Source organism: Perissodus microlepis, chromosome 3 (assembly GCF_051167445.1).
Source record: "Perissodus microlepis isolate ML-2025 ecotype Zambia chromosome 3, ASM5116744v1, whole genome shotgun sequence".
Classification (NCBI taxonomy): domain Eukaryota; kingdom Metazoa; phylum Chordata; class Actinopteri; order Cichliformes; family Cichlidae; genus Perissodus; species Perissodus microlepis.
This window is the reverse complement of record NC_140463.1, coordinates 6167320-6194322: the sequence shown is the minus strand read 5'-3', so window position 1 is coordinate 6194322 and position 27003 is coordinate 6167320. Positions and strand designations below refer to the sequence as shown.

The window sequence follows — 27003 nt, the reverse complement described above, 5'->3', positions numbered from 1 at the left end:
TCTGCTGTGGTTTGCCGTGCGCGGTCACGTGACTCCCTGCAAACCGTCCCAGATCTTACGGAGTCCTGAGAGGGACAACAGAGAAAAACGGATTATCAAACTGATACACACACGTTACCATGACAATGACACACTGTCACATTTTATAATTCTCCTCTAATGCCTGTGTTATTTGTGGTGTTACTGAAACCATCGTCTTAGAAAAGGTGATTGTCACAAGAAGTTTATAACATTGTTGAAAATGTTGTTATTGCGATATTGTTGTGTACAGCTGGGTATTAAAAGTTTAACCAGACTTCAATAATAGTACTGTAAGTGCTAAAAACCTGTATGTTGGGCATTTTTTTGACATTGACTTTCAGGGGTTTTAATAGTGAGCTTCATAGGAAACTGCTCCCTGAGGCTACACCTGCATACTCCTGCCTACTGTCCCTTACACTATAAAATAAATTAATCTCATTTTGTTATTTAAACAAACCCACTTGTACCTGCAATGAATTAACCTGTGTTTGAAAAAGGAGTTAAAGACTTTCTTCTTAAAATAAAGTAGAAGGTCTAACACGCTCCATCAGAGAACTACATTTCAATATGTTCTTATTGTTGACACCATCAGACTCTTAGCTGTAAAAACGTCTTTACATGAAGTCTAATACAGTATGGATGGTCAAATGTGAGGCTGCTGTGATGGGGTACAGTTTGCAACACAGCAGCCCAGCCTCATCACAGCAGAAATCCAGATGCCTTATAGGCACAGCTTTATCATGACAGGATAGAAACTGCTAACAAACCATCTGTAATTCTGAACAAATGAAAATGCTGTGAGGTTCAACTGTGGGGCCTTTTCCAGTTTTAAACCACTCATGCCAAGGACACCTAGTTAGCAGACAGAGTGCATACTAGAAACTGTCTCTTTTTCTGACAGAAACCTGCAGGATAATATCTGCAGCTGTAGTCACAAATGTTGTAAGTGTGTTTTTAAAACAGTTGATAATGGACAACTAGTTTAAGTGGCATATCCCCAAGCAGCACGTTATGATTCTCTATGGGAGAGAGTTGATAAAGTCTGAGCTACTGGTGGGATAGAAGCTGGTTCTCCCATATCTGAATTCATTTCTCTGTGTGCAGAACCCAAATACACATGTTGCCTCTGTCCATGCATGCAAATGTGTATGTGAGTGTATGTAGGAATGTGATTGTGTGTGTATGTGTGCGTAAAGGTTTGTTAACAGGTGTGTGTCTGTGAGTTAATGTTTCCATTATTATCTGTGCAGATTTTACGTGTTTATGGATGTTTGAAAGGAGAAAGCATCGTTACAGTAGCCCAGTAACAGGGACAGATTCATCATATGCAGAACTGAATCATTCTTTTAATGTTAGGACTTCTTTAAGCAGCCTTGGGTCTAAAAGACACGTTGATGATTTGGCGGAAGTAATTATTGAAGTTAACTCAGAAAGATAAATCAGAGAGAAAGAGACTAAATAAATATCAGTAGTATTAAAAGTAGCTGTACGTAACTGCTCCTGACCCTGAATCCTCCCTTAGTTACGCTGCAATAGGTGTCATGGGAATCCCCCAGCAGGCTGCTATAGATGATTTTCTCAGTATTTTTTAGGGTCTTTGCCTTATGAGCACGTCCTTCATTTCTTCTGTTGGGTTCCAACTTAATGTTTGAATTATTTAATTTCTTTAAACTCTAATATAATTTCTCTATATTTTGTATAAGAGGGGCCAGACTTGGACCTAGTTTTTCTTTTTTAAGTGTTCTGCAGGCTTGATGAAGGTGTTTCAAAGACATTCTTTGGATGTTGCTTTTTAAGTCCTGTCCTCGTACCTTAGAGGGAAGTGTATTCCTACTTAAATTCCTACTATTTAGTTTTTCTTGTTTCTGCTGAAAACTTCAATTTGCTTCAAGGAGGAGAGTTCATGCTCTCTCAATTACCTCAAGATTAGAAAAAGGCTAATGTTCTGATGTTGGAGTTTCATGAACGCAGCTCTGGGAGCAATCTAAATAAACTAAACAGTCATCTTCTCTCAGATTATTCCACCAGGTAGAAACTACTTCTGCATATTTTTAGGTTGCACTATGTTGTACATTCCACATGATGTCACATTAACAACAGTTTTAGTAACAACACTCTGGACTGCATACTTTAAAAAAAAATGTGATTTTAATGATTTCAGTTCTTTCCTGTAAATTTTACTGGTTTATTCCCTATACACTTATGTACACACCCAGTTGATGGATTTGGAGTGTCCCGTTCACAGCGCAATATTTTTGAACCAGGGTGTTAAAATAAATCTCAAAGGTACCACTATTACTGTTAATTTATTTGGAGAGCAGAAAGCGTAAGAATTACCCACAGTTTTAAACTGAGTACCAGAGAATCCTGCTTGTTATGTTCATGTTCACAAACACAAGTAAGTAATAATCATATATTGCAAGCATCACTTTCTGTCTGGCTTGTTTGGTTTGCATAACCTGTATTTTATTAGCTGCAAATCAACACTACCAGTCAAAAGTTTGGACACATCTTCTTGTTTAATCTAAGGAGCTCGGAAAGAAAAGCGTCTGGACTTCTTTAAGTTGTTTGAAGAGGTTTCACCTCTCTTCCGAGAAGCTTCTTCAGTTCTAGTGTCAAATAGTGGAGAGTCTCAGATTTAAAAGAGTTTCCCCCACAAACAGGGACAATGGACCCCCTGATGATTCTCCACCTAATCACATGAGCCAAGGTGTGAAAATGTGTGTGTGTCACGATCAGCCAGGGTTTCGGGTGAGCTCATTGTGAAACCTGGCCCCACCTTATCATGTGATTTCCTGAGGTCAGATGGCCCAGGATGTGAGTGGGTGTTAAGGCGTTTTTAGGACTTTACCACACAGTGTTTTCTGGTGTGTGATGCAGTGATATGCTGTTAACTCACTGATAGAGTTCTCCTGCATCTGTACTCGCATCCTGCCGACTAGTCCACTTTTTTCACCACACAACACTCAAACAGCCTCCATAAAGGAAGATTACCAGGTTGGCCCAGTTATGTTAGATATTAGGGCTGGGCCATATCATACCGTTCACGGTAATACCGGTATAATGTTAGGCAATGATAAAAAAAAAAATGAAATATCGCGGTAGAATATGGGTAACCTTCCTTTCCGAACAGATTTTAGGTGGCACAGGGTGCTCAAAAATCTGTCAAAAATGTTTTAGTATGACTTTGCTAAGCTACGCAACCGCACTGCTTGATGGATTGTTGGAGCATTACGGCTACCATAGTCGGGAGCCTCGCGGAGTGATACTGTACTTCAACGTAATATTATTGCATTGTGTGTGTTTAACCTCACTTTAAGTTTTGTGCATATTATACATGGTTATGCTGAGGATATGTTGGCCAGTTTCCACTGGAAATGCCTTTTGGTTAAACTGTCGGCAAGGAATTTGCATTTGCACTGTTAAATTTTTATATAACTTTAATGCACATAAAAAAACAGCTGCTTGTTTAAGTGAAAATACATTGATGGGATTTTTTTTGCACTAATAAAGTTGTGGAGTTGTAAAGTATTTTGTCTAGTGTCAATTATGTTGTCAGTTATATCGTTATCGCAAATTCTCAAATATATATCGTGATAAATATTTTTAAATATATTTCTTTGCCCTGGAGTGCTGCTCTACTATATATAAGCATACTTCAAATTACTGTGTATGAATGATAATCAAGAGACAAACTTTGAAGATGCAGAGCATGATGTCCCATTATCAGACTGTAAACAAATATCCACCAGGCTTCTTTGTTGGCACAGGTGATGATTCTCCCATCAGGGATCAGTAGCGTGAATTAACCTGTGGTATAAGCAGCAGTCACTGAAATATTACTGTTTCAGATAAGAAATCTAGCACATAAAAGCCAGGGTGGGAGGGATCTCTGCAAACTGACTTACCTCTGCAAGTGTGAAGCTCAACAAAAATCTGACTCTCCAGTCACAGACAAACAAAAAACTCCAGCTGGGAGATAGAAAACGCTGTCTGGGTCCTGCTGGATGTTGTTGGTCAGAGTCCCACATTAGCACAGTGCTTCTTGGTCCCACTGACCCATGTGGACAGTGACTGTGGAGAACTGTTCTGGAAAACAGAAAAGAGAATTAAAATGAAAAAGGCCAAACAGGATTTCCAGGTATTAATCTGGTACATCACTTCACTGCAGTCTTATGTATTTTCCCCACACCTGAATAAAAAATATTATTATTTACATATTTCAGCTGATGCAGTCTGACTGAAATGCCGATTCTAAATGTTCAGCACACACACAGAGACACAGAGGTACCGTTTAAAGTTTAGTGTTAACCTGAGTCACTGATCATTTACAGTATTACAGAGTCTGGCAGTCTTTGCATGATGTCCACGTCACTGTAAGTTTCTAGCTGACTCTCAGGTGTGACAGGTGTGCCAGCAGGAAAGAGTAATAATAACCTGCATCCTGAGGTTTGTCATGCAGGATTAAAGGAGTCAGGCTTTGTTCACACAGCTAGGATTGTATTTTACACTGACCCTGGGTCAGTATAAGTATCATACAGTTTAAACAAAGCACTGAAACTTGCACATATTTATTATAGATGCACTGAAGCTAATCGAGATATTTGCTGTCAATCTGTGGCTGCGATTAATCACTTTACTGGAACTTTATTAACTAGTAACTTAATCAGTCATGACAGAAGCTAATATTTCTGTGCTAACATAAAGGATCTCAGATCAGCTGCTGCCATCTTGTGGCCACAGTTGGTTACTGTCTCTGAAAGTTGTCTCATGTTTCCTGTTTTTCTGTTAACAAAGGCTGGAGCTCATCATGCTGAGAGGGCAGCAGCATTTTTTGGCTCTTCACACATGTTCATTATATTCTGATGATCCTGGATGGAGATAAACTACAGATAAGTGTGTTCAGCCCAACTAGTTTATCTCATTACAGCAGTTTGATGTTTCCCTTTGAATCCCCCTGAAGATACTGACAGTGAAGCACGTACATAATACTCCAGCCTTTCAACTCTGAGCTTATTTAGTTCTATTAATACACTGAAATCTCATTTGTGTCATGAAGAAAGTCTTTAATCAAACAGAATTCAAATATCAGAAACATTTCATATATGGAGTTAAACATGAATCATTGTTTCAACAATATATTTATTGTTGTCATAAACAGACAAGAAGACAACAACAAACTGCTCCTCCCATTCAACACATGTCAGTCCATATCCCAGCAAACTAAATCATCTCCATTTACACATCAAATAGAAACATGAATCACTTGTAATGATTAGAAACTTGATAGAATTTCAAATCTAGTTTGGGGAGTCATTCAGTGAGAAACAGTGAAATGATTTTCCATGTGAAAAGGTGGACAGCAGAAACAGAAAGAAACAGTGAGAACTAAAAGAGAAACAAAGAGCTTTGGAACAACGAGGCAGCAGGAGGACAGCTGCAGTTTAACAGCTTCAACTCACTGACAGGAAACAACATTAGAAATATCATCATTGTTCATTGAGAAAGATACAAGAGAGATACAAAATCTTGAACATGTTATACAAAATGGAAAGTTTATTTCATTTCAAGAAGTTGTATCCAGATATGGAATCATCAACAAACACATTTCTTAAATATCAGCAACTGATATGAGACATACTGGAAAATTTTAATCCCAATCAATTGAATCTAGAAATATCTATACCTAAAGATGTGTAAATATCTGTTCCCTCAAATGGCTATCAAAATATCAAAAGCTTTCATTTAAAATTGATTCATCAATTTCTGTCCCAACCGTAAAGTGGGAGCAAGATCTTTTCATTAATCCAGAATAAAACGTCTGTATGTGCTCAATACCTTCAAAATGAGTGAAAGCCCAAACTTACAGGACAAATGCTGTCCCAAATGGGCCTCACACACTCAAACATATGCACCCATTTCAAAGACAACTCTGCTGAGAACTATATGCAAGCAATATGGTCCTGCACGCCTTTCTAGATGTTCTGGCAGAGGATGTCTGAAGACTTCTCCACATGGTTTAGTTGCAGTATCCCAACCTCACCCAAAGTGTGCATCTTAGGTGACATCAGTAGCTACACAAGTAAATACATCACATATACTCCTTACTTTCTTATGCATCACTAAGAAAACTGTGAAATAAAAAAAAAAAACAGTTTGTGTATCAATCAATACTGACATTTATTTCTAGATCACAGCAGTCTGTAGATAGTGTTTTCCCCCTCAAAAGATGAACTGCGTTTATTAGTTTCTCTCTGGTCCCCACTGATTCATCCCATTATTTAATAGGGGTGGTCTCATTTGCTTGGTTCCTTAATAGTGAATGAAGGCATTCTCTGAAACTTAGAGGTCTGGCGGCTTCCTGGGCCCTAAAGAGCTGTGGTTGTAGTTTTGGAGTGTCTGGGTTTCTGCCTCAGTTCGTGGTGGTGGGGGACTGGGGTGGGTGCTGCCTAGCGATCTTGGTGTGTGGGGCCTGGAGTGGTTGTGGTGGTGGGTCCTTGTCTCTAGTTGGGTGGCTGACCTCTTCTAGGTGCCTGCAGGCCCATTGTGTGAGATGGGATGGGGTGTCCATGTGAGGGAGTAACCAGTGCTGAGTGCAGCTTGTCCCAGACCTAGACTAGTGTGTCTTCTTCCTTTCTGGTGTTGTGACACAGTCACAGCCCCAAGATGTGGGACTCATCTACACACTATAGTCTACTCTCTGTGGTGGGAGGAGTTATTTCCTGGCTCTCCACTTCTGGGTAGGGATGGGTATCGTTTAGGTTTTATCCGATAACGGTGCCAAACCAGTACTTTTGAAACGGTGCCGGTGCTTAAACGGTGCTCGAACCGGTGCTTAAAGAATGGAGAACACAAACTTTGTCCTAAAACCTCTCCTGTTCAGCTGTTTTTTTGTAAAAAGAAACAATGTTAGCCTTTTCTGCAGCTATAGGGCATATATGGTATCACTCTTGGCTGGAAGCAGTGCTTAAACAATGGAAAAAACAAACTTTGTCCAAAAATGTCTCATGTTTAGCTGTTTTCCACTTTTTCTTTGGTCATTTTAGCCTTTTTGGCCAGAGTGAAGGGAGTATCTGCCATCAAACAAGAAGACAGCCGCATGTAACTACAACGGTGTTTGCTAGTTCCCCTTACATGCATTAATGTAATAACGTGGTTAGCCTACTCAAAGTAAATTACACACGAACAACATTAAGCTACTCGCCCAGAGAAGAACGGCTGCTGCTGCCATCATCATCCATCATCATTTCTGCTACACTGGCAGGGCTAGGGGCCAGGACTCTACTCTTTGGGTTTTTGGGGGATGTTGCTAACTCCGGGTCCGATAACAGGCACCACACCCGCAGTAGATGTGCACGGTGTGAGGTCTCGCAGCAAGCTATCAAATATCGTGCATTTCTCGGCTTTAAAAAAAAAAGACACTATACATCGCCAGGTTCGTCATCAGATTCAAGGTGTTACCTCCTTTGCACAGTATCACCTTAAAGCCCTTGTTACAGGCTGCTGAGTTTGCATCTTTTGCTGTGAAGTACAGCCAGACTTTTGACCGCTTCACCTTGGGCATTTTTATTTGTTGGTTCCAGGGCCGGTGGTTGGACATTGTGGTGTGGTAGTTCACCGGCTCCCTTGGTGGCCAGGGGTGGCTTTGAGCTCTTCCATGTCAGGAGGTAACTGTCTTGTGTACTGGGCAGTTCTTCGGCACATGGAGCACTGGGACCCTGGTCTCGGCTCTCACCTATAGTGGGATCTGCTGCTCATCGACTCTGGCCCTCTGGGGCTGTCACCCTTTGGCCATAGGTGCCCATCTAGGGCCTCTTCCCTTTTTCCTTCTTGCCCTGCCGTAGACAGGATCATACTCTATACAACATATATTGTAATAACCAAAATAGCATGCATAGACGAAATAAACAGTTAAACCTTAAACAAGGGGAGCCCATAGAGAATATACAGAGCTGATTTGGAAAAGCAAAATGTGTTTGGCACAACAATGCATTCAGATCATAATTCTGATTGCAAAGGCTGCCAGACAGAACTGGATTTTTAAAAGGAAAAAAAAGGAAAAACAGAAATATCATCATCCTCAACTCATCTGCTCCACTGACACTGACACCTTCAACGGCAACACTTTCACTTCATCATCAGTGCTAATGAATGGGAACATCCTGTGAGTGAAAGTGTGTGTGAAGGTGTGTATGTGTGTGTTAGTATCAGGATCGGAAAACGACAGCTTTCCTCTGTTCCAGTCCAGATTCACTCTGATCCTCTGGATCATCTGTGCTGCGAGAGCAGTGGATCCTGCTAATGGAGACCATGCTGAGTATTTATCTTCCTCAAACCATATTATCCATAATCCAGACAGTATGCTTCCCTTCCTCTGCACAGACTCTGCTAACACACCCAGTCCCCACCATGTACTGTCTCCAACTTCAACATCCCAGCTGTGAATCCCTGAGTTAAAGCCCTCAGAGCCCAGGACAGAGCTGTAATAATCAAATCTCTCTGGATTATCAGGAAGCTGCTGCCTCTCTCCTCCTTGTCTCACACTGGTCAGATCTTCAGACAGGATGAGTTTTGAATGAGCAGTGTTTGGGTCCAGAATGAGAGGAGTGTAGGAGACCATGTCCTTCATGTTGTTCCAGATGTTGAAGGTCAGGTTGCCCAGGTGTTTGGCCTGGTCTATCAGAGCTCCTGAGGGCAGCTGTGGATCATCCAGCAGGGGGCAGCGCTGGACTCTTTCCACTGCAGCCTTGTAGTTGTGCAGGAATGAGACGTCTTCAGCTCTCAGCTCCTCCTCTGTGGCTCTGACTGTGTCTGAAAGAGCTGCTATCTCTCTGCTCAGAGCCTCCATCTTCTCCTTCATCATCCCACTCTTCTGCTCCTCTTCCTCCCTCAGTGCAGCCAGCCTGGCCTCCTCTTCCTCTGCTAGAAACTGGTGAAGCTTCTTAAACTGCTCCTTAATCTGCCTCTCTGTGTGTCGGGCCTGGACCTTAATGTGTTCTGCTGTTTGATCAAACTTCACTCGAACTCGTTTGCAAACCTTTAACTTCTTCTTTAAGGGCTCCAGAGTTTCCTGAAGTTCCTTCTTGTGTTGTTGTGCAGCTTCATCGATGGGTCTGAATCTGTGATTGGTGTGTTTTTCTGAGCCTCTGCAGATGTGACACACTGGCACTGTGCTCTGCTCTCTGAAGACCTCCTGACAGACTGGACAGCAGAGATCCTCCTCTGATCTGGAAGCCATTGAGTCTGTGAGTGAAGCTGAAAACAGCAGACAGGAAGTACAGTCAGTCCTGGCTCCCCTCCCTCCTCTACCACCTTCACTGAAACTTCCTTTGAGTCGTGTTTTTGCTCAAACTCACATTCAGTGTGTGTGGAGCGTCAGCAGCTTGAAGCAGCAGTGTTGGAGTTTTCCACTTTTCTCTCCTGTAGCTGGACTCACTCAGAGGAAGTTGCTAGTTTGGACCAAAAGTGAGTGTGATTCCAGTGTTGTTGTTACAGCCCTTACAACTCGGAGTGTGCTTCATTCCAAAGTTCAGACTGCCAGAAGCTGCAAAAGTTATTGATTAACAGCGTTTATCTCATTTCACTTGCACAGGTCAGTGCATGAAATCAGGTGTTTGAGAACGTTTAGCATCAATGTGCTGCAGGAGCATGAAAACATGATGTTGCTTTTTTCTGCTTTGGTGGATAATTTGCAATATAGAGGCATGAACAAACTACATTTATATAATTCATTGTATGAATGGCCTCTTTGGGCAGCTTTGATAGTGTTGTTTTTGTTGCAAAGTAAGCAAAGCATTTCATCGTGAATCACATGCAATTAAAACAGAAGAATACCTCGATATACACTCAGTCATTCAGTTCAGAAAACTACAAAAAGGTTGGATCTGTTCATCTGGATGTAGCGTTTCAGTCAGAGAAATGTTTCGTCACTCATCCAAGTGACTTCTTCAGTATCAAGTGACTGGAGGTTTCCCCAAATCTTATAAACAGTACATACATTTGCACAATAACTAAAACCAGCCCACAGACTAACAATAGGCTGTAACCTCAGCTTTGTGATCATTAAAATTCAAATTGTCACAGCCATCAATCAAAAACTATTGATCAGTGGTCTTTGATCAAGACTTTTGGGGTTTTACTTACCTGGGTGATTGAGCATGCATTAAGAAAAGTTATGAAAATAATTTGTTAAATATGTTTTTTACAGTTAAAAAAACAAACTCTTCTACTCAGATGTTAGTTGTTGTAATAGTTTTATTACAACATTTTGCCACATTGCCTCTTTCATGACAAAATAGTGAGAGGTGTTATTGTTGTCTTCGAATATATTTGATATAGGTCATCCAAATAATGCAAATTTCATGTTTTTAGCTGTTATAATCTGATGAGCAATATTTAATTTTATTTTTTTGTTGTTTCATTTTTCAATTTTTCCCCTAAGAGAGTTCCAGCTTTATGTGGTCAGTTGTGTGCCTCAGTGACCCTAAGAGCTAGACAAGCAGAAGCTTAGCATTCAGGTGAAACACTCAAGTTGGTCAGGTCAGGGTTGAGGCCTGACAGTGCAATCCAATTACATGACAAAAACAGTTATCCAGAGAGTTATTTCAGAGATGAAACCTTTAAATCAATCAAATTTAACTGGAGCACAATGGGGGGGGGGGGGGGTTGAATAAAGTTTGTGCGAACCTCTGAACCTCTTTTCTGAGTCAAAGGTTTGGGGACTGGACAAAGGATGTTCCAAACACTCAAACATACAAACTCACTGCAGGGCACACACTGTGCTGTGAACTGTAGGGATGCCATCTGGTTCTGCAGACCTGTTCAGAGATCCTGGCTGAGGACATGTGAGTCCAGTAACAGGGACAGATTCATCATATGTAGAACTGAATCTTTCATTAATGTTAGGACTTCTTTAAACAGCCTTGGGACTTAAAAGACACGTTGATGATTTGGAGGAAGTTATTATTGAAGTTAACTCAGAAAGATCAATCAGAGAGAAAGAGTCTAAATAAATATCAGTAGTATTAAAAGTAGCTGTACATAACTGCTCCTCACCCTGAATCCTCCTTTAGTTATGCCTCAATAGGCGCAGGCTGGTGGGGGATTTCCATGATGCGCTGAGCGCTATTCACCCACTATACGTTTATGAATCTCTATGTATTTAATCATTAGTTATTATTCATCTCTGGCTCTCTTCTATGGCGTGTGTTTATCCTGATACGATCGAGGATGGCTGCCTTGCCCCGAGCCTGGTTCTGCTCGATGTTTCTTCCTGTTAAAAGGGAGTTTTTCCTTCCCACTGTTGCAAAAGCACTTCTTCATAACAGCTCATCTGATTCTTAAGGTCTTTCTGTTTTATTTTAGGGTCTTTGCCTTACAATGTAAAGTGCTATGAGGGGACTGTTGTTGTGAGGTTTCAATAGTCTGAACGTTATGATTCTGTCAGAATTAGAGATTCCTGAACAAATGTAACAATTATAAATAAATAATGTTGCAAGCCTGTAAATGAATGTCAACACTGCTCCCCCTGCTGAATACACAAGACTTTACCACTGTTTTTTCTTAGCGTCATCATTAGTCATTCTTACATCTTCCGTGTCAAAGACGTGGATATCATTACGGTGGCCCATCAGCCGATAATCAGTGAAGACTCCTTCACAGTGATTTTGCTGTATCTGTACAAATTGATTAATTTATGTTTCTTGCTGAAATAAATCAACTAAGCACAAAAAGTACTTTGTCTCACTGCAAATAATGCTGAAACTTGGTTTTGTGGAATAACAGGTTGAAGTTGCTAGATCTGTCTAACTGCTATAACAGATTCTGCTAGTCAGGAGCCGATCAGGCACCTGATGTCAGCACCTGGTCTTCTGGAAGCTAAAAATTATGACACAATAGCAGAATAAGCTGTTTGTCGTGGATGCAATCTACATCCTCAACTGTGCTGCTCAACCAATGAATAAAATTTTCCTTATAAATGTGCTTCCATTTAAAGAGAAATAAATAGGCTTTGCAATGGTATAGGATTTATTGTCAAAAAGCATTGTTACAACACACAAATAAATGACCAAACACAAATTGAATGACTTTTCTGGTGCATGTTCTCTAAATGTAAAAATGTTTTTGTTTTCTTATAGAAATGTACAAAGAAAAACTGAAAAAAGACTAACGCTCTCTTATGCTGCTTTCATATGTTACTGATTATTTTAAAAAAAAAAATGTAATGAATGAAATAATTAAATTTCAAATTTAACCTGCATTAATAAACAACAGTACTGTGATCTCAAAGAACAATGATCAGAACAGATCAGAACAATGATCTCGAAGAAAAGGAGCACACTGAATTTTAACCATCATTAAATGTAACATCAGGGTTTCTCTGATACAATTAGAAGAATAATGTAATGAACTTTATAAAGAATGCTGAGAGTTTTTAATACTCTGGACAGAAAATGCTAATTTGAATATTGGTCGTCTTTTCACTCAGGTGTTGCAGTGATTTGACTCCTGGTCAGTGTGAGCTCTACCACCAACACACTGCTATGACTCTGTCCCACATTTTCTAAATATAACACTTTTAGGCAACATAAATTATCACGTGTCTCACTAACAAAATCTTTTCCCACAGATTCTGCAGCCTTCACATAACCGTGTCACCTGTGTGTATTCATGTGAACTTTCAATCCTGATTGGTAAGGGAATCTTTTCCCACAAGTGCTGCAGCTATATGGCTTCTCACCTGTGTGACGCCTCATGTGACGATTCATGTGTATCCATTGACTAAATTGTTTCCCACAGGTGCTACAAGGATAGGGTTTCTCACCTGTGTGAACTCTAACATGTTTGTTCAGGTAGGTTGTACAGTTAAAGGTTTTACCACAGGTGCTACAGGAATATGGCTTCTCACCTGTGTGAACTCTTGTGTGAGCGGTCAATTGTGAGTTGGAAGTGAACGCTTTCCCACATGTGCTACACAAAAATGGCTTCTCACCTGTGTGAACTCTTACATGAGCATTTAGCAGGCATCTAAGGAGAAACGTTTTACCACAGGTGCTACAAGAATATGGTTTCTCACCTGTGTGAACTCTTACATGTTTGTTCAGGTACGTTGAACAGTTAAAGGTTTTACCACAGGTGCTACAAGAATATGGTTTCTCACCTGTGTGACGTCTCATATGTATATTCAGTTTGGATTTAACCAGAAATGCCTTTCCACAGGTGCTACATGAATACGGTTTCTCACCTGTGTGACATCTCAAGTGTGCAATCAGGCGTGATTTAAACTGAAAACTTTTCCCACAGATGTCACATTGTTCAGTCTTTTTTCTTGCGCCACTTTGACCCTGACTCTCTGACAGAGCAGGATTTTCTACTTTATTACTGTCACTTTTCTTTTTGCGACGTATGATTGTCTTCACCTCTGCATTTTCAGGTGACCCTGAGTCCACATGCTGACTTTCTTCCTGATCTCGGCTCTCTGCTTCAGCAGAGCTGTGAGAGATTTGCTCACTGTTTGGTTCTGCTTCACTGTGGTCACTTTCCTCATAAGCAGGAGTCACCGTGAAGGTATCAGCCTCCTGCTTCACTCCCAGCTGCTCTCCCTTCTGACTGCTGCAGAGATCCTCCTGTTCCTCATTAATCTGTGGAGGGTCTGGGTCCTCCTGGTCCACACTGGAGCTCCTCTCCTCGCTATAGATTGGCTGGTTTGTGAGTGGCTCCTCCTTCTCCACCTCTTCCTCACAGACATTTAGTTGTTGAAGGTCTGAAGAGAAATGAAAAAAATTTTTTATATATAAAACAACAAACACCTGAGAAAATATATTCTGATCTGACTGATTAACAGGTCTCTACATGGTGAGAATCTGACCCACTGATCTTTGCAGAATTCTTGCAATTCAACCAGACTGGTTGGGTTTTTAGTATGAACTGCCTTTTTAAGGTGAAAAATCAAAACCTTCACAGCCCTGTGTGAAAAAGTGATTGCCCCCTAAACATAATAACTGGTAGGGCCACCCTTAACAGCAACAACTGCAGTCAAGTATTTAAATGGCAATGAGTCAGTTACAGCTGTGAAGGAACTGTGGCACACCCTTCTTTGCAGAATTGTTATAACTCAGCCACATTAGAGGGTTTTCGGCAAACCAGCTTTTTATGGTCACGCCACAGCATCTTATTTTTCTTAAGGTGGACTTGCTGGTGTGTTTTGGATCATTGTCCTGCAGCAGAATCGAAGTGCTGTTCGGCTTGAACGTCTCTAATCTCTAATAATAATACAGATCTTTAAAAGAACACATGGTCTGTTATTTGAATCTAACATATATTTGCAATATTTGCAACAGTTTCAGACTTGGAACTTCACTTCAGAGTTGAGGATAAAGATTTGAGACTTACAAAACGATTACCTGTTCCCATCTCTGTTCCCAAGAAATATATCTCTGTGCTTTCAACGATTTTTAAGAACAATTAATATCTCAATCAACTCTGTTACTGAAGCAGCGTGATTGGTTTTCAGACTTAATCATCTTCTTAGACTTAGACAATGTAGGTTCAGTGTCAAATTTTCATTCTTGCTGCTTATTAAAGTCCTGACCTTTATTTCTTCCTGTGAATCATCCCAGTTTTACAGACCTATTCTGTGCAGCTTTATCTCGGGTTTCCAGGTGGTCGCCAGCAGTTTGAGCCACTCATCATCAGTTCTGACGCTGTCAGCCTCCTGCTTCACTCCCAGCTGCTCTCCATCCTGACTGCTGCAGGGTTCCTCCTCCTGTCTCTCTTTCATCTGTGGAGGCTCTGGATCCTCCTGGTCCACACTGGAGATCATCTCCTGGTTAAAGACCTGCTGTTCTGTCAGAGGCTCCTCTTTCCCACAAACATGAAGCTGTTGGAATTCTGAAGAGAGAAATAGAGAAAAAGATCATGAAAAAACTCCTTAATAAAAACAAATAACATGCCACATTCACTCATTTTTGCTTTCTAACTAATAGGGCTGCCACCAGTAGACTAGTCACGATTACGTCGATTATCAAAATCGTCTATGACTAATTTAATAGGTCGTTAACGGGTCGTTTCAAGCTTTGCAAGATCCTGAAAGACGAAGGAATGAGAAGTAAGATTTAAGAGTGTAATAATGGACTGAAATAGAGAAATAGTCTCTTTAATTATTCTTAATCTGATTCCACAAAAGCATAAAGAAAAAAAATGACTGAACGTCTAAACTCTCTGGAATAGCTGCTTCAAATTCTTCTTTTTATATGTGACAGGTGAGACCTGACCTTTGTTGGTGGTTTTCCCCTTTTAGGCAACAGAACATGTCCCACTTGAGTTTCTGTAGTTTGGCAGAGGCTTAAAGTCATTTTTACTCTTGTAGAAGGAAACACTGTTTTATTCCTGCGGAGAAATGTGTAGTGGACTCCGCCACCACTTGCTGATACTTATTAGGGTGTGACCCTAACTTGTGAACAGGGATATTCCTGCTGTGGTAAACTGTGTTTTCATTTACAGATTGCCAAGCTGCAGCTTTGCTTTGCCTGGGTGGATTTTTGGCTGCAGGCTGAGGTCCCGAAACACCAGTGTTTGTTTTAATTTGTTTTAGACTGGTTTAACTCGACAGCAAAGAGCTGAAGATTATTGTGACAGCTGTGGCTGTTGATGTTGTTTTGTTTATTTGTTTGTTGTTTTTCTTCATTATATCAGTAGCACCAATGTGTGTACTGATTGTAGTTGAGAGTGGTTTACTTTTATTTTTTTAATATATCGTTGCAGACAGCGAAGGCGCTGCACGGAAACTCATCTTTTTCTTGCCGCTTTTGCATGCACCGTGGTGGTGAGCTTGGGTGGAGACAGCAATGATGATTTTCCTTTTTATAGTGTTTTGCCCAGTTGGGGGAACTGACTATATACTTACAGCTGCATATACGCTGCAGCTCCATCCTATTGAAATAGGTACCTCCCTCAGGTCACATATTTTATTTATGTTTAGCAACATATGAGGAAATCAGGGGCAGCTCAAGACTTAAAAACCTGAACTACATGCTGGCCTTAAACTCGCTGCTTTATCAGCATCAAGGCTTTTATTTCTTTTCAGGGTTTTACTCCTGCTAAACAATAATCTCACAGATGAATTCAAACTGCACTGATTGTTTCAGTTAGACACAACTGACTGCAGTCTTTAGCTGATGCCCAGTGTCTGATATTTTACACAAATTAGACTCTGAAATTAAATTAATCACCAAGGTAACAGCTTTCTGCTCCCATCTAACGTCAGAGAAATCCCGGAGACGCTGACGAGCTTTCATGTTTTCATCAACAGAGAGGAACCTGAGCTCAGCACACATGTCCGTACCTGAGCCGTGTGAGTGTGTGTCGGGTCTCCGGCTGATATCCAGCAGTCTGCGCTGACGCTCGATCTCCTCCTCATACTGGACGATGGTTTTCTGAACCTCGCAGAAGATTTGTTGACAAACAGCAGTCAGCCTCTCCTGTATGAACTCTCTCAGAGACTCAGCTGAACACATGGCTGCTTCAGCTGCTGCGGGTCGATACAAGCGACAGCGACGCTGTGTTATTGGTGTTTGATCGACAGGAACAGGAGCGATACTTTACTTTGTGTGTGAGCTCGGTCTGCTTCATAGGACGGCAGCCACGTCTGCGCACGCGCAACTCTTCTCCCGCCGTCGCTACTCTGCTGAGGTTTGCTGTAAGCGGTCACGTGGGGCGCTCATACCCTACGGATGTCCGCATGGGACATTAAAGCAAAAGAAATGAAGGTGTGTTTTGTGGGATTCCGCAAACGTTTGAAAATAATTCCAGTTTCGTTATGTTATTTCACAGGGAACAGAACCGGTTCTTTTCTAAACCTAAAACCTGGTGTTAGGTTAATTGGTCATTCTAAATTGCCCATAGGTGTGAATGGTTGTTCATATTTATGTTTTAATCCACCGGTGTCGAACTCTAGACTTTGAGGGCCGGTGTCCTGCAGGTTTTAGATGTGTCCTTGATACAACACAGCTGATTTAAAGGTAAATAACCGCCTCAAGATGTCATGGAGTTTTTCAGAAGCCTGGTAATGAACTAATCATTTGATTGAAGTGTGTTGACACACGGTGTTATCTAAAACATGTAGTATAGGTTAGCTAATTACACCCAGGTTTTTTTCCTGGCTGTAAATACATAATTCATGTCTGAGCAGGGACGCTGAGATTGGAACTTTTACTACCATTGGTGAAAAGTGATCTATTAAACCAGGCATGTCCAAAGTCCGGATTTCATAATTTCAGATTTCATGTGGCCCACAGCTTCAGTCTAATTATGTATAATTTATGGCTCACTTTCTAAGTCTGAATAAATAAATCCTGGCTTTAGAGGTGTAATTCCTTTTTTCACCACATGGTGGCTGCACATTTTTTCTGCTACTTGCACCTGTGCTGCGAGCCTGCCCTTCTCTGCTCATTTCTGCCATGGCGACTGTACAAAAAAAGAGAAAGGTTGATGGTGAGGGCCGCCGCTTTCAGGAGCGGTGGGAATTGCAGTATTTTTTTTTACTGAAATTCGAGGCAATTGTGTTTGCCTGATTTGTAAAGAGACTTGTTTAAGGATTTTAACATTAGGAGACACTACAAGACTAAACATGCTGCAACATATAACAAGCTAACAGGGAGTGAGCGCGCTGAAAAAGTGAAGCAACTCCAAGCTGCTCTGGCTTCGCAACAGCTATTTTTCACGCGGGCCTGTGAGACACATGAAAATATCACGAAAGCCAGCTACGAAGTGGCTATGTTAATAGCTAAACATGGCAAACCTTTCACTGAAGGTACGTTTGTCAAAGACTGTGTCATGAAAATGGTGGAGAACATTTGCCCCGAGAAGAAGCAAGAATTTCTGAATGCTTGCTTGGCACGCAGCACTGTGGCACGAAGAGTTGAGGATATATCGTCAGACATTCACAGACAGCTGGGGGACAGAGGAGTGGATTTTGATTATTTCTCATTAGCCTGCGATGAAAGCACCGATGCATCTGACACCGCGCAACTGCTGATTTATTTACGAGGAGTCGACGACAAGATGAACGTGACAGAGGAGCTGCTGGATCTCAAAAGCCTTAAGGGTCAAACCAGAGGAATGGATTTATTCATTTCTGTTCATTTCTGTCATCAAGCTGTTGATGATATGAAGCTACCATGGAGTAAAGTTTCTGCGATCATTACTGATGGTGCACCTGCCATGGCTGGTGAGCGAAGCGGATTGTCCACACTGATCTGCAATAAAGTCAGCGAAGAAGCAGGTAACGGTGTTAAACTTCACTGTATCATTCATCAACAGGCTCTCTGTGCCAAACATCTCAAATTTGATGATGTTATGAAACCAGTAGCAAAGACAATCAACGGTATTCGCTCTAAAGCTCTGTACCACTGACAGTTTCAGCAGTTTCTACATGACATCCAGGCTGAATATGGTGATGTAATTTATTACAATGATGTGAGGTGGCTAAGTCGGGGGTCTGCACTACAGCGATTTTTCTATCTCAGAGAGGAAATCAGACAGTTTTTAGATGAGAAGGGACAACCAATGGAAGAACTGTCTGATCCTGTATGGCTGGCAAATCTGGCTTTTTTGGTTGACATTACGAAGCATCTGAATGCGCTGAATGTTAATCTTCAAGGAAAAGACGCAGTGGTGAGCCAACTATACGCTCACATCAAGGCCTTTGGAACCAAACTGCAACTTTTCCAAAGACACTTGTCCCTAACAGAGCCCTGTACCGCACACTTCCCAGCTTTGAAAGAGGTTATTGACAGTTTCCCAGAGGACATTAATGTCCAAATGAAGAGGTACGCAACAGCTATCGCGTCTCTTTCTGGAGAATTTAATAAACGCTTTCAGGACTTTGCAGCTATTGAAAAAGACATGCTGCTTTTCTCATCTCCCTTCTCCGTGGACCCTGATGATGCTCCTCCGCAGCTTCAGCTGGAGCTCATTGAGCTGCAGTGTGACGATGAGTGCCGCGGAAAACACCGGCAGTGTTCTCTTGTTGACTTTTATCGGCAGCTAGACAAAGACAGGTTTACTGATGTGCGATCTCTTGCTAAGAAAATGCTGAGCTTATTTGGTTCCACATATTTGTGTGAGCAAACATTCTCTGTCATGAACTTAAACAAGAACCGATTGAGATCAAGGATGAGTGACTCCCACTTGCGTGATATTTTACGCATCTCAACCACTGCCCTCAAACCAGACCTAATTGCTTTACTAAAATCTAGATCTCAGTATCACCCCTCTCATTAGTCCAGGGATGTCCAAATTCTGTACTGGAGAGCTGCTATGCATGTTTTAGTTCTTCTTTTTCTTTTTTCTTTTCTTTTTTTTTCTGCCTGTCCCGTTTGGTTCTTTTGCCATCAGAATTATTGTCTAAAGGCAAAGAAAGATGCCCAACGGATTTACTTTACCAAATTGACCATCCCAGCCTTGCCGTAATGGTCTATTTGATTCATCTTTTATTGTTTATATTATTTATTTATTTTTATTTTCACTTGCTAGATACGGGACAGACTTGAATGAGGAAAAGAAAAGGGAGAAAGGAAGAGGGGGGAAAAACAGCGGAGAAGAGGGATGGGGATAAAGGGCAAAAAAACCAAAAACCAACTAAATAAGGAGACAAAAAAATACATATATCAATCACCTGGATCACCTGTTGAGAAAGAAAAAAGAAAACAAGCAGAAGAAAACGGGAGCAATACAATGAACAACATCACGATGATCTATGGGAATATAACAGTAAATACTAAATATTAAACATTATTGTGCAGCACGTAATATCGACAGCGCACAGTGTGCTTTGAGGTAGGAGCCAAAAAGGGTGTAGTTTGTGTGTGTGAGCACCCGTGTGTACACCTGTGAGCATGGACGCGCTTGATTTTAAAAGGTTCCTTCATGTAATGATCTGCTAGAGGGTGTGGGGGAGCCACTGCCCCGTTCTCCAGGGCATGAAGCAGTTATGGAGGAGATCAAAACTCCAGACATCCAGAGGCCCCCAGAACACAAGAGACCAAGGAAGACCAACAGAGAGGCAGCCGCGCCACTGTCCCAGAAAGAGCTGAGGAGAGTCCCAGATGAGGGGTCACTCAGCAGCCGCGGAGCAGAAGCCAGGGGGGGTTGCAGTGACGTGCCCGTGAGCTCCGCCGGCAGCCAGCTGCGCCAGAGTGACCGAGCCCCACACCGAGAGGCCGAGGGCACCCCACCCCCGAAGTGGCCCGAGCGAGCCCCAGGCTCCAGGCCCCGATAAGCAGCCACCAAGGAGTGAGCCGGTGTGTACCTGGACGCCCATCCCCGGACACAAAGAACCACCAACGCACCGATGTCTGAGGGCGTCGGCCACCGGCAGGGGAAGTGGTGGGGGAAGATAGGCCTCCAAACCTTGGAGGGCCTGAGATGTCCCCAGAGAGGTGGCGTCTGATACCCAACCTGACATGTGGACACAGACATACAGGCACACACAGATACAAACATCCATTCCCACCCTCATGCTCTCATATGCAATTACTCAACACTCAACCAACGTGGAGACAGACATAGAGAGACACTGTACACACAATCACACTCCCCAAGCGTACTCTAAGAACCGGGTCTAGGTACCTTTGCCCCTGGAGGGGGAAACTGCACCCAGACCCAGGTGGTGTTACCCTTTTTCCCTGTGGTGGGGAGAAGCAGACCGCCCCGACTCCGCAGCAGCAGGGAATCCAGAATCCAAACCCCAGTCGGACGGCCAACTCCTCCTCCCGGCCCCCCGCTCCAGCAGGTTGCAGAGAACGGGGGTGTGAGAAGACTCCAAACCTCCAAACAGGCTGAAGGTTCTGGCTGGTGTATCTGGAACTGCCTTAGACTGGTTTTCTTCCTACTTATCAGACAGGACTTTTTCTGTTAGGACTGATAGGTTCTCCTCTAACACTGCTGCCCTAACCTGCGGGGTTCCACAGGGTTCAGTATTGGGTCCATTATTATTTTCTTTTTATATGCTTCCTCTAGCTGGCATTATTCAGTCTTTTAGTGACCTGTGTTATCATTTCTATGCCGATGACATTCAGCTGTATATGTCCTTTAAGCCTCATCAGCTGGATAGGCTGTCCACCCTAGTCCAGTGCTTAACTCAGGTTTCTGACTGGCTTTCTAACAATTACCTTGTTTTAAACATGAACAAGACAGAGACCATGATCATAGCTCCTCCTGATCTATATTCTAAAATCAGTCAGGTTCTTGTCCCTTTCTGTTCTTCTGCTAAGCCAAATATTCGAAATCTTGGAGTAATACTTGACTCTTCTCTGGGCCTTGACTCACACGTAAAATCTCTGTCTCGTTCCTGTTTCTTTCATTTAAGGAATATTTCTAAATTGCAACATATGGTCTCCTTAGCTGAACTGGAAAAAATTGTCCATGCATTTGTGTCATCGCGTTTAGATTATTGTAATTCCCTGTTTACCAGCTTGGATAAATCATCTCTTTCTCGCCTCCAAGCTATACAAAACGCAGCAGCCAGACTACTAACTCGCTCTAGCAAGCGAGCTCACATCACTCCTATTTTATGTTCTTTACATTGGCTCCCAATAGATTTTAGAATTCGTTTTAAAATTATTGTTTTAACGTACAGAGCACTAAATGGCCAAGCTCCAGATTATTTATCCAAGCTTCTCACAAAATACACTACTGCTCGCTGTCTCCGCTCACAGACTCAGAGTTTGTTGGTTGCTCCCAGAACACGTCTGAAGACGAAAGGGGACAGAGCCTTTCAGTCTGTGGCACCAAGGCTGTGGAACAGTCTACCTCTACAACTACGTTTGGTTGACTCTGTGGAATCCTTTAAAAAACAGTTAAAAACTTTACTGTTTAAACAAGCTTTCTGTTGACCAGTGCTTTTTACATTTTTATATTTTTAATTTACATTTAAACTCTATATTGTGTATATTGTGCATTTTGCTATTTATCGTACTGTTTATTTTAATCTCTGTGTGCAGCGCTTTGTGACTACCTGTCTATGAAAAGCGCTTAATAAATAAACTTACTTACTTACTTACTTACTTACTTACTCCCTCCACCCGCTCATATGTAGTGTTGATGCATGTGTGTTCTAAGGTGCATTTAAAACCCAGGAGGGCATGGAGCTACCTGCCAGAGAGCAGCAGGTAAGCGCATAGCCCCTCCTGATAGCCCTCAATGTCTACGTGTATTTAAAATTGATAGGTAGGCAACGACGCCAAGGGTGAGGTGTACACCCTGATGGTCTTTTGGAGTCCGTGTAGCGTGCCCACCCCCAAGATCCTGTATGTATGTGTTATGAGAGTGTGAGTAATGTGAATGTCTAAGTTGTGAGATAAAATTGAGGCACAAGAAGCCAGAAGGGGACAGAGGGGGGGATGCCTCCCCTGCACCCTGGTGACACACCTTTACCCCAAGGCCTTGTATGTGTGGGTGATTGTGGTGGAGTGGGAAGAGGGAGGCAGCTGGAGATGGGGAGGGAAGGAAGGGAGGGACAAGTCACCCCTTCCTGGGGCCAGCTCCCCCGCTGACCCCAGTAGGCAGCCCGCCAGGGAAAGGGGGCCCAGGCCCATCCGGACCGGGGCCCAGAACAGCAGCGCCGCCCGGCCCCACAGAGCCCGGGACAGCCCACCTGACCCCACCACAGAGAAAACTGCACCCACCCCGTCATCCACTCATCTTCCAGACTACACAAGACAATAGACGCCCAGGCTGAGATCTTCCTCCACCTCTCCTGTATCTCCCCCTCCTGCAGAGTGTGCATGTTTTAGTTCTTTCTGGTTTAGCACAGTTGAATCAAATGAAGAGCAGGCCTCCAGGAGTGACATCCCTGCATTAGTCATGTGTTCCTGAACAGTAAAAAGCATAAAGCATACTAATGCAATCCACAAAAGGAAACGTATTTTGTTAAACTCTTAAGATTTGGTTTTAACTGTTGATGTTATGCTCTTAATTCATAGTTGAGTGTGTTGTGTACATATTGTGTAAATTTACAAATGTGTTTATTTCTTGCGGCAAGTGAACTTCCAGTTGTGCAATCTTCCAGTAGATGTGAAAAACTTTGGCTTCCTGAAAGGTCTTGTAAAAGTCAAGGGCTCATGGACTCATGGAAATTTAGGGTATTCTATACAGTTTGTTTCAATGTTGTCTGACTCTCCAGATATAAATGAAAGGCGGAATTGTGTCTTTAGAGTTGTAAATGCTTGCCTGAGTGTCTTTTATTTAGGTACATTTCTATTTTAAAAATAAAGGTAATTGTGACTATTAAAATTGTTCTTCATTATATTTTCATGTAACTTTGTTATGGAAAAAAAAGTCAAAAGGAACCATTGGCCCCCAGGCATCTTCACTTTATAAAATTTGGCCCTCTTTGCAAAAAGTTTGGACACCCCTGTATTAAACAAAACTCTACTATAAAGCATAAGTGCAACACTGATGAATATTCTCATAACTAACATATAACTTAAGGCCCTTTACATTTGAATGCCTGTGATTTTGACATGGACCTCAAACTTACACAGACGGATACAAAACTAAAGAAACAAAAAAGCTTCAGTGTCAAACTAGCTTTACTTTCATGGATCTGTAGCAATTTCACCTGATTTATCACTCAGTGTCAAAACACACAAATGACTCATTCATTTATTAACAGAAAAGTACAATCAAGTTACCTACACCACAAATTAAGTTCAAATGAATAAAATTAAATTATTTTCATGGGTTCACTCTAGCTAAGCTAATGAAACAAACAAAGATGTCAATATTGGCAAAATATAAATTTGTTGAAGTCAAATTATATTATTAAATAAGAAATTAATCTATAAAAGGCAATAAATAATGGTTCGACCGTTCTGTTTACTTACTATTTTAATTTATCTCTCTCATTTTGTATTTACTTTTTCTATACCTGTCTACATGGATTTATCGTTTTCAACCCAAATAGCTGTGTATTATTTGTAAGACACAAAAACATGAATGAAACCACAGAACACATTAAAACCCTTTCAAATATATCATGAAGAAAGCTGAAAGCTACAAAAACAAAAGTAGACAAACATGTCAACACAGGCGAAAATACAAGTCAAAACTAAGACCACAACAGTAACTATGGCAACACCAGCACAAACTTTACCCACCACCTGCAGTTCTTACTAGAGTGACTGTGACTTTGTCTGTGCCTCCAAAGTGACAGTCAAATTAAAGTGTCAGATACGAGGACATCCAGCATGCTTTGCAGCTGCACTCCATTGAAAACGATGATCCACATTTATATCAGGTAAGGTTTGGGACTGTTATGGTCTCATTGATAGCTGCTAATTGTTCAATCAGTTGTTTAATCTCTGTCTCTCTTCCACAGCATGTCTTTATCCTGTTTTCCTTCTCACACCCCAACCGGTCGCAGCAGATGGCCCCGCCCCTACCTGAGCCTGGTTCTGCCGGAGGTTTCTTCCTCTTAAAAGGGAGTTTTTCCTTCCCACTGTCGCCAAAGTGCTTGCTCATAGGGGGTCATATGATTGTTGGGGTTTTTTTCTCTGAATTTATTATTGTAGGGTCTACCTTATAATATAAAGCACCTTGAGGTGACTTATTTTGGTGCTATATAAGTAAAATTGAATTGAAATGAATTGAACTGAATTCATGGCTGTTACAGTTATTAAACAGTAGAAGTAGAAACAGGACATAAACAGTACAATGTTTTCTTGTCCACCCTGACCTCCTCAAGCAGATCTCTGAGTCTCCTCACTTTCTTCTCCATCATTTGTGTAAGTCAGCAGAGGTTGCTGTCACAATGAAACAGAACTATGTATCCTAATAAACTGCACACAGACAAAGCCTGTGCAGTGACGTCCACAGAAGAACAGTGTCTAAAGTGTTGATAGAGACGCTGCAAATCAAAACAAGAGACTAGAGCCTATCAGGAAAACTAGTGAGTGGACCTCTGATTAAAGAATTTCTACCAAACTACAACTGCAGCTGAACAAATGAGCTGTTGGTGAAACTTTACACTCTGAAATATTGAAAGATTTAAAGGATGAGGCAGCTCAGCACAGCATGTTATTAACTTCACACATGAAGTCAGACTTCAGTTTTGCAGCCACCGTCCACATCCTGCTTCTTTAACTGGTCGTCACGGTAACTCTGGACTTTCCTCCAACGAATCCTGAAGTCTGTCAGTCCTTCTGACAGCATGAGGCCTGACAGCTGGACAAAATGTGCAGATGATGAAAAACATGAAGCATAGTTTGAACTTGTGTCAAGTTTGTGTTGGTGACTGAACTGCTGACCTGCTGTGAAACCTGCTGCTGGATCTCTGTGCTGTGCATGTCTGCCTCTGACTGAAGCTTCATTTTCACCACTGTTTGCTTTGTCACTGCTAAAAATGAATCGCATATAAAAACACAAACATTAGTGTTTTACATGATGACAGGATCTTACAGTGTTTGCATTCTGGACCTCACCTGTGAAACAGAAGAAACAGACTCTGACACCACAGTTGCCATCATTCAATTTCCCTGACATTAAATTCATTGTTCCACAGTATTCAACTGAATTCAGATTATTTGGCCCAGCAGGGATCCAGTTAGTGAATGTTGAGGTTGTGTTGTCAGACCAGAAGGCCCAGGGATCCCTGTAGAGGCCAATCTACAGATATTTAACCCCTGATCCATTCAAAGTGAGCATGATGTTGGATTTCTCCTCTTTGCTTCTTATACTGGTCAGGTCTGTGTGGTATGTCCTGCAGTACGACTGAGCCGCTGACCAGGAGCGGCTCTCCATCACTAAGATGTAACTTGTATTTTGGGCTGTGAAATATTCAAGAAAGGATTAATTTTGAAACACGTTATGAATCTCATAAAATTGTAGGGATAACTATGGCAACAAGTCATTTTTCCTACCATTGTAACCTCAGCTTTGTGATCATTAATATTCAAATTGTCACAGCCATCAATCAAAAACTATTGATCAGTGGTCTTTGATCAAGACTTTTGGGTTTTTACTTACCTGGGTGATTGAGCGTGCATTAAGAAAAGTTATGAAAATAATTTGTTAAATATGTTTGGTTTTTTTTACGCAGCACGGTGGTTAGCACTGTTGCTGCACAGCAAGAAGGTCCTGAGTTCAATTCTAACATCAGGCCGGGGTCTTTCTGTGTGGAGTTTGCATGTTCTCCCCGTGTTTGCGTGGGTTCCCTCCGGGTACTCCGGCTTCCTCCCACTGTCCAAAGACATGCAGCTTGTGGTGATAGGTTAATTGGATAATCCAAATTGTCACTAGGTGTGAATGTGCGAGTGAATGTGAGAGCGAATGGTTGTCTGTCCCTGTGTGTTGGCCCTGCGACAGACTGGCGACCTGTCCAGGGTGTACCCCGCCTCTCGCCCTATGACAGCTGGGATAGGCTCCAGCGCCCCCCGCGACCCTGAAAAGGATAAGCGGAAGTGAATGGATGGATGGATGTTTTTTTTACAGTTAAAAAACCTTTTCTACTCAGATGTTAGTTGTTGTAATAGTTTTATTACAACATTTTGCCACATTGCCTTTTTCATAAGTTGGCCTACTCTTCTTAGTTTTGTTAATATTGGCAACAGTGAGAGGTGTTATTGTTGGGTTCGAATATATTTGATATAGGTCATCCAATTAATGCAAATTTCATGTTTTTAGCTGTTATAATCTGATGAGCAAAAATTAATTTTTATCTTTTTGTTGTTTCATTTTTCAGTTTTTCCCCTAAGAGAGTTCCAGCTTTATGTGGTCAGTTGTGTGCCTCAGTGACCCTAAGAGCTAGACAAGCAGAAGCTTAGCCTTCAAGTGAAACACTCAAGTTGTTCAGGTCAGGGTTGAGGCCTGACAGTGCAATCCAATTACATGACAAAAACAGTTATCAAGAGAGTTATTTCAGAGATAAAACCTTTAAATCAATCAAATTTGACTGGAGCACAATGGGGGGGGTTGAATAAAGTT

General features: G+C 41.7%; 1 protein-coding gene and 1 long non-coding RNA gene across 2 annotated transcripts; both read right to left on the bottom strand.

Moving 5' to 3' along the window:
• Positions 1 to 12027: 12027 nt before the first annotated feature.
• On the bottom strand, positions 12028 to 16691 carry LOC146389596 (uncharacterized). Its single transcript, XM_084922936.1, has 3 exons — positions 16364 to 16691; positions 14650 to 14910; positions 12028 to 13783 (listed from the first exon to the last, which is right to left on the bottom strand). Exons 1-3 carry the CDS (start codon positions 16533 to 16535, stop codon positions 12675 to 12677), a joined length of 1542 nt encoding a protein of 513 aa, XP_084779062.1. The 5' UTR covers positions 16536 to 16691; the 3' UTR covers positions 12028 to 12674.
• Positions 16692 to 23449: 6758 nt separating this feature from the next.
• Positions 23450 to 26982, bottom strand: LOC146389595 (uncharacterized). The gene is made up of 3 exons (XR_014799748.1): positions 25503 to 26982; positions 25329 to 25417; positions 23450 to 25245 (listed from the first exon to the last, which is right to left on the bottom strand). It is a non-coding gene; the product is annotated as an uncharacterized LOC146389595 (long non-coding RNA).
• Between the last annotated feature and the right edge of the window lie 21 nt (positions 26983 to 27003).

What these genes read in the sequence shown, in the direction of transcription:
- LOC146389596 (XM_084922936.1), bottom strand. Translation starts at nt 16,535, where the DNA reads ATGTGTTCAGCTGAGTCTCTGAGAGAGTTCATACAGGAGAGGCTGACT. An exon ending in CACACACTCACACGGCTCAG is followed by an intron (nt 14,911 to 16,363) that starts GTACGGACATGT and finishes TTCTCTCTTCAG; the next exon opens with AATTCCAACAGCTTCATGTT. An exon ending in GATAAAGCTGCACAGAATAG is followed by an intron (nt 13,784 to 14,649) that starts GTCTGTAAAACT and finishes ATTTCTCTTCAG; the next exon opens with ACCTTCAACAACTAAATGTC.